Source organism: Hemicordylus capensis, chromosome 14 (genome assembly GCF_027244095.1).
Source record: "Hemicordylus capensis ecotype Gifberg chromosome 14, rHemCap1.1.pri, whole genome shotgun sequence".
NCBI lineage: Eukaryota > Metazoa > Chordata > Lepidosauria > Squamata > Cordylidae > Hemicordylus > Hemicordylus capensis.
This window is the reverse complement of record NC_069670.1, coordinates 14,941,980-14,954,065: the sequence shown is the minus strand read 5'-3', so window position 1 is coordinate 14,954,065 and position 12,086 is coordinate 14,941,980. Positions and strand designations below refer to the sequence as shown.

At 56.5% G+C, this 12,086-nt stretch overlaps 1 protein-coding gene across 1 annotated transcript; it reads right to left on the bottom strand.

The window, feature by feature from the left end:
• Positions 1-209: 209 nt before the first annotated feature.
• On the bottom strand, positions 210-10,215 carry SDHC (succinate dehydrogenase complex subunit C). Its single transcript, XM_053278327.1, has 6 exons — positions 10,138-10,215; positions 6,886-6,942; positions 5,960-6,061; positions 3,927-3,988; positions 2,573-2,736; positions 210-409 (listed from the first exon to the last, which is right to left on the bottom strand). Exons 1-6 carry the CDS (start codon positions 10,155-10,157, stop codon positions 305-307), a joined length of 510 nt encoding a protein of 169 aa, XP_053134302.1. The 5' UTR covers positions 10,158-10,215; the 3' UTR covers positions 210-304.
• Between the last annotated feature and the right edge of the window lie 1,871 nt (positions 10,216-12,086).

Genomic DNA, 12,086 nt, shown 5'->3' with positions numbered 1-12,086 from the left:
AACCAGCATCTCAGCCAATGAGTGCTGGGCTGTTCTTGGGATTTTGTGGACCCCGGCGTACGCCTCGTCTGGGGAAAATCCCCACCACTCCCCACTATTGGCGGGCGTTAAGGAGGGACGTTTTCAAAAGGAGGCTCGGTGATCTCCCAGGAAACGGCCAAGAACGGCCTCCTTTTAATTTCCTATTCACTGTGTGCTAATTGATCAACTGCCCGACCCGACCCACCCACCCACCCCCCACTGTCTCTCTAGCCGGATGGCAGAGTTCTCCACCAGGCCTCGGTTCGCCAAACTATTCGGGGGTTCACATGGCCGCGATTCCCAAAGAGGACAGGACGGTCAGGATGAGGACCAGAACTCCGGACTGGTAGACCTGGGGGATCTTGAAGCCTTTGCCCACGTCCCATGCCTGCAAAAAGAGAGAGAGAGAGAGAAGATGCATTTCAGCAAGGCTGAGAGGGGAAGGAAGGGGAGACCAAGCCGCTTGAACAAAGGGGCCCTAAGGACTGAAGACCTGTGGGCTGTGGGCCACCTCCAGCCTCAAAGGCAGGATGCCTCTGAGTCCCAGTTGCAGGGGAGTCACAGCAGGAGGGAGGGCATGCAGAAGGCCCCAGGTTCAATCCCTGGCAGCATCTCCAGGCAAGCCTGGGAAAGGCTCCTGCGTGAAACCTCGGAGAGCTGCTGCCAGTCAGGGTGGGCAATGCTGAGCTAGGCGGAGCCAAGAGTCTGACTCAGTATAAAGCAGCTTCCTATGGGAGACACCTCTATCGGGCAGCAGCGATCTAGGAAGATGCCGAAAGGCATTATCTCATGCTGCGCGGGAGGTGGCAATGGTCATCCCCTCCTGTATCCTACCAAAGAAAACCACAGGGCTCCGTGGGAGCGCCAGGAGTCGAAATCGGCTTCACCTTTATGCCCCTAACTACAGCTTCTCCCATCCTGCTGGAGAGATCCACAGATCCAGGGAGGGGAGAGACAGACAAGACTTGCAGCCCTAGCCAACACTGCTGCCGGCCAGGGTTGTCGACAGTGCCCTGGATGGCCCAAGGGTCTGACTCCGTCGGAGGCAGCTTCACAGAACAATTTGCAAGCACGCGCACAGATCCATCCCCTGGCAATATCTTCTCACTAGCTCCCCCACGACAGCCGTTTGCGTCTCGCTGCTTCCGCGGCCTGCTTAATCATCCCCAAGGACCGAGGGACGCCGAGATGGCAAATCCATTTTTCGAGTCCAGTGCTCCCCCGATCAAGACGCCATCTCCCCGCAAGCGGCCTCAGCTGCCGCTGATCAAGTCTCCCTGCAAGACAGACCATTTGAAGCCCCGGTGGGAGGGGGATGCGTGCACCCGGGTCGGCGCCAAAAGGAGCCCAGGATGCTCATCTGGAGAGGCAGGAGGCACCCGCAAGGCTGGCAGCGGAGTCAGTCTGTAGCCTTTATGGCTTCCCGTCTAGCGGGAAAGCGACACACACAGAGCTCACGCCTGTCCGTCCCAAATCTCCGCCCCAGGCGCACGCTGAAGAGTCAGTTGCTTTCCAGAGCCCAGAAGTGAGCATTCCAAACAATTTCTTCTCGTTTTTTTGAAGAGAAGAAGAAGAAGAAGGAAGGAAGATCTAAAAGGCTGACAGATGGAATTACTTTGAAGTGTGCCAGCTCAGAGCATGGGGAATGACAGTCCGAGACGCCGACATGGTAGAGGACCCCTCCCAGCTCCCGGCGGAAGGACGCTTCCCGGGGAGGTCGGCTTGCCGCAAATCTGGAAAAGACTCCCCAGGCCTCAGAAAGCACGACTGGCACGCTGGGAAAGAGTCATTCATCTGCGGCAAGAAGGAACCAGCACTCGGCGAACGGGCCGAGGAACTTGACAAAGATGTCCGGGCCAGAAACAACTGGGTGTGGACCAGAGGTGCTCTTATCCCTGGACTTCGGGGCCAAAATCCAGGGCCTCCACAGCCCCCCGGAGGCCCCCCAAATCCTCTTTAGCCTGGCCCGGGTGGTGTGGTCGCCCGGCAGACCATGATGATGCTTAATTTGTAGGGGAGGTGAACATAGGAAGCTGCCATATACTGAGTCAGACACTTGGTCTATCTAACTCAGGATTGTCTTCACAGACTGGCAGCGGCTGCTCCAAGGTTGCAGGCAGGAATCTCTCTCCGCCCTCTCTTGGAGATGCTGCCAGGGAGGGAACTTGGATCTTAGATGCTCTTCCCAGAGGGGAATATCTGATAGTGCTCACACACAAAGTCTCCCGTTCAAATGCAACCAGGGCAGACCCTGCTTAGCTAAGGGGACAAGTCATGCTGGCTACCACAAGACCAGCTCTCCTCTCCAAAGGCCTTGAGGTCCAGGCTCCAAAATGACCGAGGTCCACCTCTGGTGTGGGCAGCCGGGACGGCTTGGGAAATCCAGGTGAACTGTTTACCTGCAAGCTGGTTCGATACATCCTCATCCGGCCAACTCCGCCCCCCCCCCCCCGCCACTTTGCAAGCTCATCATCAGTCTCCGCTGAATTTCACTGGCCGCCCAGTTCACCCCGACCCCGTGGCTGCGAAACGGCCTCCATGGCTTACTCACCAGGTGCCTGACCCCGTTCCAGGTGTGGTAGGTCAAGGGGAACGCCAAGGCGAACTTCGCCGAGTAGATGAGCGCCGGAGCCAGGCTGAGAGACTTGACCAGCTCCAGGTAGTCGGCAAAGTGTCCCGGGAGAACCAGCGCGCTCAAGCCGAAGAGCGACACCCCTAGAGAGAAACAGGGAGTCAGAACAGACACACACGGGCCACACGGGGACGTACGGGCACCCTCCACCTAGCCACGGGCTACCAGCTATGCTGCTACCAGGAAGACCCACAGGGCACCCAACCACCCCACACAGGAACTTGTGTGGGGTTTTTTTTATTGTTAAATGTATATAACCGCCTAACTTCCTTTGGCCCATCAAACTTTGCAAGTGCGGTTTTTCTGGAGCAGGAGGATCAAGGCCAGCTCTCAGCCCCAGAGGATGCGGAGGAGGCGACTTCCTTTCGCCAGCACCTGGGAGCCTAAACATCACAGGAAAATAGGAAGCTGCCTTCTGCCGAGTCTGACCCTTGGTCTATCGAGCTCAGGGTGGTCAACACAGACTGGCAGCGGCTTCTCCGCAATTTCAAAAAGGCGTCTCCCCCAGGCCGACTTGGAGATGCTGCGAGGGGCTGGATGTGGAGCCTTCCTCATGAAAAGCAGCTACTTTCCCACTAAGCTGCAGCCCCGTCCCCAAAGGGGAATATGGAAGATAATTCAATTTCTTCCTATTTAATTCCATGGATAAATTCGAAGCGACTCCCAGGCGAGTTTGTATTTTTGCACTGAAATAATTAACGATTTAAAAATAAGTAAATCTGCTGCATGATTAGCCAGGAGGCACCTCTGCAGCTGCTGAAAAGTTTCTTTCTTTCTGTCTTTCTTTTAATAGATTCATCCAACTGACTTAACGCCACAGTCCCGCCGAGGATAAATGACGCCAGGGAGAGCCGTGATAATCAAAAGGGCACTTCAAGAATGAACGGCAGAACTCCGAGCGGACAAGTCCCCGAAGCTCAGGGCGCGGGAGAGTTCCTCCTCCAGGCAAACGCCTCTCGGCAGCAACGCCATCACTAGCAGCTCAGCTAACTGGAAAAGAGGGGAGCGGGACACAGCATGGTGGGAGTGCCCCTGTTTTGCACGCAGAAGGCCCCAGGTTCAATCCCCGGGAGCGTCAATCCCAGGTAGGGCTGGGGAAGACTCCTGCCCGAAACCTTGGAGAGCGGCTGCCAGTCAGTGTAGGCAGTCCCGAGCTGGGTGGACCAAGGGTCGGGCTCAGTCGGTGGCAGCTTCCGATGGAACTTGTGGAAAGTGGACGGCTCCACCGAGAGCACAGCTGAGGATGTGGGGACAGAAGAGAAAAGGCAAGCACCTAAGCTCATGGCCACGCCGGTGCCACGGTGGGAGATGGACATCATCATAGGCAGAGACCAGCTGAAAGGAAGAAGAAAATCAGAAAATGAGAACTGAGCTCAGACAGAAAGCCCTTGACCAACCACTAACCCCAATCACATTTTCTTCTTCTCTCTCTTCCCACCGCCACTGTCCCAAATACACTTAAAAACCTCTGTTTAAAAATGACGGAGATACCATTTGCAGCCCACCTGACATGGGGAGCATCCCCTCCCGTTTGGGGTCAGCAGTCGGAAGCCAGCCACCTAAAACTGCGGGGTCGACTTCAGGCTGGTGAGAACTACTCCCCTCTTATCCCTTTGCTAGAATCCCAAGGTATGTGTTAAAAAATTTTTTTGCTGTAAACCGCCTTGGGATTGTTTTAAGGAAAGGCGGCATATAAATTATTTAACAATAAAATAAAATAAATAAATAAAGCAATGGAAGAATGTGCCTATTTTACAGGTGGGGAACCCTGAGGCTGAGAAGGAAGCAACTGGCCCCAAACCAGCCACAGCAGAAGGTTGTTATTTTTCACTTGCAGTTGTTCCTGGCTGATGTGAAACTATTTTTTTTATAGAAGAAGAAAAAAAATCTGAAACCCACTGATAGGTCTACCTTCTACACACCCTCCAATCTAACTTAGGGGTGATCTGCTTCTGTTGCTGTGGAGTCCAACAACATGCGGGGACTCAAGCAGGACAACTCCCGTTCTGAGCAATAAATGATTGATTCGACGAACTGAGCTATGGGTTCTCCCCACAAAATATGCCCCCTTCCCACTGCCTGTGTGGAACAGTATAAACCGCCCAGAGACGCGAGTTTTGGGCAGTACAGAAATGTGTTATAAATAAATAAATAAAAACATAGGAAGCTGCCTACTGAGTCAGACCTCTGGTCCAGCTAACTCAGTGTCGTCTGCACTGACTGGCAGCAGCTCTCCAGGGCACCAGGCAGGTGTCTTCCCCAGCCCTACCTGGAGATGCTGCCATGGATTGAAACTGGGACCTTCCACATGCAAAACAGATGCGCCACTGCTGAGCTACGGGCCCCATCACCAGCAGGATCAGAACTCGGAAAGGGCTCTGGACAGGAGGGGCTTGGCCATCCGCTCCCAGTTCGCTCCAGATCTGCGCTTGGAACTATGCAAGGAATCCAGCGGGTGGAGAAGGGAGGAGGCCTCTGCAGAGGCAGCTGAGGAATGAGCCCAGCACAAAGGCAGCCATCCCGAGAGGACGGCGGAGGAAGGCGCAGCAGAGTGAAAGGGACAGCACTGGGACATCGGCGCTTCCCTGCAGACGCCAAAGCGGCAAAGCCCTCCCCAAGGCCCCCAGACTGGGCACTGCAAAGCAGACCAGCGGATTCAGCTGGCCGTTTGGGAATCCCACGCGGCCACAAGGCGAAGTCGTCCAAGTGTCCAAGGACTTGGACCTGGGAGAAGCGAGTTCGAATGGCGGCTCAGCGACAAGGCTCTCTGGGCAGGAGTGCGGGCCTTGCGGTAGCAAGCAGAAAGTGTCCCCTCTGCTAAGCAGGGGTGGCCTTGGTTTGCATTTGGATGGGAGACTACCGGTGAGCACTGTAAGGTCTCCTCCTTAGGGGATGGGCCAGAGGTGAATGGTAGGCGCATCTGCTTCCAGAAGGTTCCAGACTCAACCTCTGGCAGCAACTCCCAGTGGGGCTGGGAAAGACTCCTGCCTGAAACCTTGGAGAAGAAGCCGCTGCCAGTCAGTGTTGAGAATTCTGAGCTAGCTGGACCAAGGGTCTGACTCAGTCGGCGGCAGCTTCCTCCGCGTGACTCCGGGCCAGTCACCACCTCTCAGCCTGGCTGACCTTGCAAGCGTAGCGTAAGGGTATGGGTACAACCCCGCTGTATGCCTCCCTTGAAGGAAAGATGACGTGGCTTTTAATAACGGGGGGGGGGGGCACGCCTTGATCGCCGCTCACTCCACTCCAAGCCAATCTGTACACTGCTTTCCGAACCGCATTCTCTGAGACGGAAGAAGAAGCTCTTACCTGTAGATGCTGATATGAGGGGAGAGGGGCCGGCTTGACCGGGCGTTTTTGTCCCAGAACTGGGCCATCTCCTCCTTGGCTGTCGTGGCCATGGGGACCGCCCTGGGGCAGAAACACAGAAAACGAGGAGGAGACGTAGAGGCACACGCGGTCAAGCGGTCGTCCGGCTGGGTGTGAACCTTGCCCTCTCTAAGAACCCCATGAGAGGGGCCCTGTGGGGTCAGACCCCAGGACCATCGCGGCGCCCGCCATCCTGTTTCCGACCACCACCGGCTAGATTCAACTTCTCTCCCGGAGAAGCCAGATTTCACGGAAGTCGGGCCCGCCGAGGCTACTGGTCTGGATGGCTATAGGCTACCTCCGGGTTCAGAGGCAGGAGAGCGGCCAGGCCTTCATCTCCTGCTCGGGGGCTTCCGACAGCAGCCACGGGCGGGCCCAGGGTAAGCCCGGGGAGGCTCGCGTCCAGGCAGGATCTGAACCCGGGACCCGCCACCCCGAGCCCGGCACTCTAACCGCCACGCCATGTCTCGTTTCTGCATAGCCGTACGCGGCACCGCCTCCGCCCGGGGACGCGGGGGAAGCTCTCGGCGCACGGCCCCCGTCGGGTAATGACGTGTGGAGGCAAAACCAGCTTGCCTGGCTAAACCAAAAGGGGTCGCGGAGGGTGGGCAGCGGCGGCGGCGGGGCCCTCCTCCCCAGCCCCTGCCGCCCCACCAGCGAGCGTGACGCGATTCCTGCCGCCGCCGCTACTTCCTACAAGAAGCACCCGGGGGTTACGTGCCGCGCCAATCACAGCATCCACGCCCCGCTGGGCCATCTGTTTCAGTGGTCCGCGAATGCTGGCGGAGCAGAGAGCAAAATCTTGCAAAGCTTCACGCGGGAGGAGGAGGAGGAGGAGAAGAGCTCCGCAGCTGCCAGAAACTTACCGTCGCATGGAGAGTCCCGGGCCGAGACGAACACAGAGACCGCGCCGGCCCGCGAGCCTGAAAGAGAAGCCAAAGAAGAGGGCTTGGTGAGCTGGCAGCCAGAAGCAGCAGAAGCGAAACCCCAGGGGCCTTAGGCAGGCCGACTCACTCCCAGCCTCGCCATTGGAAGGGAAGTGTGGGGTAGTGGTTAGAGCGCTCGCCGAGACATAGGGAGCTGCCATAGACCGAGTCAGACCCTTGGTCCATCGAGCTCAGGATTGTCTTCACAGACTGGCAGCGGCTTCTGCAAGGTTGCAGGCAGGAATCTCTCTCTCTCAGCCCGATCTTGGAGATGCTGCCAGGGAGGGAACTGGGAACCTCGATGCTCTTCCCAGAGCAGCTCCATCCCTTAAGGGGAATAGCTTACGGTGCTCACACTTCTAGTCTCCCTTTCATATGCAACCAGGGTGGACCCTGCTTAGCTAAGGGGACCGGTCATGCTTTCTGGCACAAGACCAGCTCTCCTCCTCTTTAGGCTACGGGCTGAACCTGGGACCTGCACAGGCTCTGCCCACAGCCTTCATAGCAATGCAGCATAAGAAAGCTGAGGGGGGGGGGCGTGGCAGCGGCGAAGACCATATTCCTCACACCCCAACCCATCCTCTCACTCGACTGTGCCACCACTGCCCGCCTGGGAGCACCGAGAGTCCCACTGAGGGCTTCTTGGATGGAAATTGAAATGATGAATAACTGTAAATAACGATATATTCTTCCCCTCTTTATCCCCGACTCTGTTTTCCACCCCTTCCTCTGTTGTCTCCAGTCTCGTGATCCGGATTGTAAGCCCTTTGGGGCGGGGACCTCATTCTTTTTAAAGCAACACACACGGCACTATATAAATCTTAATAAAATGAAGTGTGCACATCTACCCACAGGAATGCGTGAGCATGGTAAACAAAAACAAAAACCACTCCTCGCAATCACCCCAGCCTGCAAACAAACCACCATGAAAGTGACAAACCACCATGAAGGTGACCTCAGGTCTCTCAGTCCTTCCTTCTCTCTCCTCTGTTGGGGATGAGCGAGAGAGAGAGAATTAACTAGGAAATTGAGACAACCATTTGCCCATTCCAGGTCAGAGTGGATGTCTTCAAAACTAATCCTGGAGACCTAGGAGGCTGTTTTTCGATCCCTGCACTCACAAAAGCCTTGAAGAGCTCAGAAGAACCAGCCTGATAGGATAGATCAGGGAATCGTCAGCCTTGATCTACCAGGCCGGTTCTTCTGAGCTCAGTGGTCAGCTGGATCCCTCCGAGAAGCCAAACGCAGGGGCCACCCTCCTCTCTTGCTGGGGAAGGGGCTGGAGGGATTGATCCGGGAGCGGTGCTGTACATCAGAGGTGCTTGGCACGCCCCACAAGCACAGTGCTGTCGCATCCCAAAGCTGGGGGTCGCCACATTTGTCAGCGAGCAAGTGAGGAAGCGGGGGGAGAAGAAGCTGGAAGGGCAGACCCCCAAGAGAGGGGCTTCAGACACGGACTCTGGAGAACTGAGTGGGCGCCCAAGAGTACAGAAATGACACTCCCCCAGGCCGTCCAACTTTCTCCGCTCTCCAAACATACTAGCCCAGAGTGGGTGGTAAAACAGGCCCCATAAAGAAGCCTCCCAAGCAAAGCGAGCCGTTCTTTCACACGCTCGGGGTCTGAAGCGTGAAAAATGGCTTTTCTTAAGTGCGGGCGGCGGGGGGGGGGGGGCTGTCTAGAAAGAGAACGACTCCCCAAACAAACGGGCTTTTCGTTCCGCGCTTTCGCCGATGCCATCTGTCACCCTGGAAGCGCCCGCGAGATGGCAGGTCACTGACACGGCTGGCTGAGCACCTCATTTCCGTTGCAAGCCGACACCGCGGGCCAGAGGAAAATGAAAGAGTTTCGGTTTTTTATGGTCATCGGAGCACAGGCAAGGCCCCCACAGGCTGCATGAGTTATTCTGGACAGAGGCGGTGAAAGCCGCCGTCAGGCAGGCCTTCAAAGGTGACCCCCCCTTTCAGCAGGAAAAGAGATCCGTGACACTTATATGGTTTGCTGGTTTAGAGGAAGCATGTAAATGGCAGTTTCGGGGTTACACAAGGGGAGAAGCAAAGGAGAAGGGAGTCAGGAGGGGCCAGGAGGGGCTCCCACCCACCCACCCCATTAGGAGATGTCAGAATTTGAACCTGGGGCCGGCGTCTGGATGCAAAGCAGGCGCCGAACCCCCGAGATATGGATGCTTCCTATAAATATAAGCTCCCTTCCACGGGGTCAGACACACGAAGTCACACTCAGCGGCCCGACCTTGAGGCAGACCCTTGACCTATCCACCAGGGCTGCTCAATTCTGGCCCTCCTGCAGATGTTGGCCTACAACTCCCATAATCCCCGGCTACTGGTCCCTGTGATTGGGGGTTATGGGAGTTGTCCAAAAGGAGCTGGGGGTGGGGGCAAAGTTGAACGGGACTGGCCTACACGCACTGGCAGCGGCTCTCCGTCGTTTCAGGAAGGGGTTCTCCCAGCCCCACCAGGGATTTAACCAGGGGCCCTCTGCACACAAAACAAGTGCACTGCCAAAATAAGTGCAGAAATAAGTGCAATGTGTGGGCAGCCCCTCTGCAAAAGAAGCCACATAAGGCTGCCTTCTAGCAAGTCCAACCTCTGCCCCAGTACCACCTCTGCCCCAGTAGCTCAGTACCACCTGCACGGGCTGGCAGCATCTCTCCAGCGACTCAGACCCAGCTCTTCCCAGACCTATCTGGAGAGGCTTGCCAGGGACCCAACCCCCAAACAAGTGTCACTTCGTTGTCTGTGCCCCCCCCCAAACAAGTAGTACCACCAGTGCTCCCTCTAACAGGGATCCCCAGACATTGCGGACTACAACTCCCAGCATCCCCAGCTGCGACAGCCTTTGACTGGGGATTATGGGAGTTGTAGTCAACAACACCTAAGAATCCCTGTTAGAGGGAACACACACTGGCGAGTGAGCACGGAGCTAGGCATGAGCTGCATTGCATTGCTGTGCTGAGCCAGCCCCTTCGTGCGTCTGGCTCAAGGCTGCAGGCACGGGCTGGCAGCAGTCTGAGGCTTGCAGGTGTCTGCCCCCCAACACCCCCACTGGAGAGGGGCTGCCAGGGACGGACCCTGGCTTTGCAAGGCAGGCACCCACCCCCTTGAGCGCGACCCTCGCTTCCTCCCCCTGCCCCGATGCCCGCCCCACTGCCCCACTGCGCCCCGCCCCCCAGTCACCTCCAGAGAAGGGCCGCCATCTTGCCAGGAGCGAAGGCTTCCCCGACCGGAAATGTTCCCCTTGACGTCACTGCCCCACTTCCGTCGCCGAGGCGGAGAAGGGCGGAAGCAGCGGGAGGAGCAGGCGCTGCTGCCCTTTTTCTGCGTCACGTGGCCCCAAGCATCACCCGCTCCAATCCTCCAGGTGCTTACCTCGCTTACCTGGGAGCGAGGCCCACCGGCGCCCATGGGGGGCAGCGGCAGGAGCAGTCTCAAGCAGCTTCCCCTGAGCCCCAGAGAGGAAGGAGAGGCAAGCTCCGCCCCCAGGGAAGCGCGCTCAAAGGTTGGAGCTGCCAGGGTTCATGGAGCTCAGCCTCTTGTGCCGGCTGCCTCTGAGCACATACAGAGTGCCTTCCACTCTGGCATCTCCTACTGGCTACCTCTGAGCATGCACTGAGTCCCTTCCACTCTGGCATCTCCTACTGGCTACCTCTGAGCATGCACTGAGTGCTTTCCATTCTGGCATCTTCTGCTGGCTATCTCTTAGCATGCACTGAGTGTCTTCCACTCTGGCATCTCCTACTGGCTACCTCTGAGCATATACTGAGTGCCTTCCACTCTGGCATCTCCTGCCCCCTTGGGGGGGGTGGGGGCAAGTGCCTCCAAGTGCCTCTCATGCTGGCACCTCATGCCAAGTACTTTGAAGCAGAGATTTCAAATCTAGCATTCAGGCACGTGCAGAATCTCATCCTCTGACAAGCGCATTAAAAGAAACATTTTATAGACTATGCATTCTGCAGACTAATCGAAATTTTAAAAGTCCCCACACACACAACCGTTCTGCAAAAAAAGAAAGAAAGAAAAGGGGGGAAATAAGGGAGCCTGTGAGAGCTTCCCTTCCAAGGCAAATGGCAAACATCAGGGCCACGGAGAGAGACAAAAGGTGAAGACCTTAAGGTCATTTGTCACTTGACCTTTACGAGAAACAAAATAGCGACGATGTTATACCCGGGTCAGGTGCTGGGATTCTGGAGGTGGGGGGATTCACACGACCTACCAAACGGGCGGGCGGGGGAAGGGCTTCCCAAACCTTGCCTCCCCCCCCCAACGATCCCCCCCCCCAACGAAGCCTGGTGGGAACGTGCTCTGTGCTCCCACACAAGCAGCCCTGCTCCGTGGTGCAGTACGGTGGTCCGGGTCTCCTTATGGCCCACTCTAGATGCCCATCTCTGTGTGCGGCCAGGCTGGAAGCAGGTAGCCGGGGATGAGGGAGTGCTCACCCCCTTAACCGCGGCTAGCAGCTGGGCTTAAAAGCCGGGCTAGGCAGCGATTCGGCCCGATCCCAGCGGTTGTCATGTGCAGCCTAACCCAGGCTGGGTTATTGTTATTGTTATTTTTACATTTATATCCCGCTCTTCCTCCAAGGAGCCCAGAGCGGTGTACTACATACCTGAGTTTCTCTTTCACAACAACCCTGTGAAGTAGGCTGGGCTGAGAGAGAAGCGACTGGCCCAGAGTCACCCAGCTAGTTTCATGGCTGAATGGGGATTTGAACTCGGGTCTCCCCGGTCCTAGTCCAGCACTCTAACCACTACACCACGCGTGAGCCTCTGGGACGACATGGGATAAGCAGTCGTCCTTCTTGTGTAGCAGCTCCTGAAGCCTCGTGCACAAGCTGAATCGTAAGCCCTGCTCTAGAGCCCACGGATTGTGGCCCCGGGTGAACTCTTGTGCAAGCCTCGGCACAAGTACTTGTGAAACGACTCTTTCTTTTCTGGGGCTTCGGATCCAACCCGGCGTATCGAAGCCCGCTTGAGCCCCTGAAATTCTCTGTAGTCATGCTGGATATTCAGATCCCTTGGCCGTTCTGCATGCAAGTTACATGCAAGTTAGGTATAGAAATTGAACAGATAGATAGATAGATAGATAGATAGATAGATAGATAGATAGATAGATAGATAGATAGATAA

Excerpts from the sequence above, each read along its gene's own strand:
- SDHC (XM_053278327.1), bottom strand. The coding sequence starts at position 10,157 with ATGGCGGCCCTTCTCTGGAG. Across the intron at positions 6,943-10,137 it reads ATGGCGGCCCTTCTCTGGAG|GCTCGCGGGCCGGCGCGGTC; the intron begins GTGACTGGGGGG and ends CTTCTCTTTCAG. Across the intron at positions 2,737-3,926 it reads CGGCGTGGCCATGAGCTTAG|GGGTGTCGCTCTTCGGCTTG; the intron begins GTGCTTGCCTTT and ends GTTTCTCTCTAG.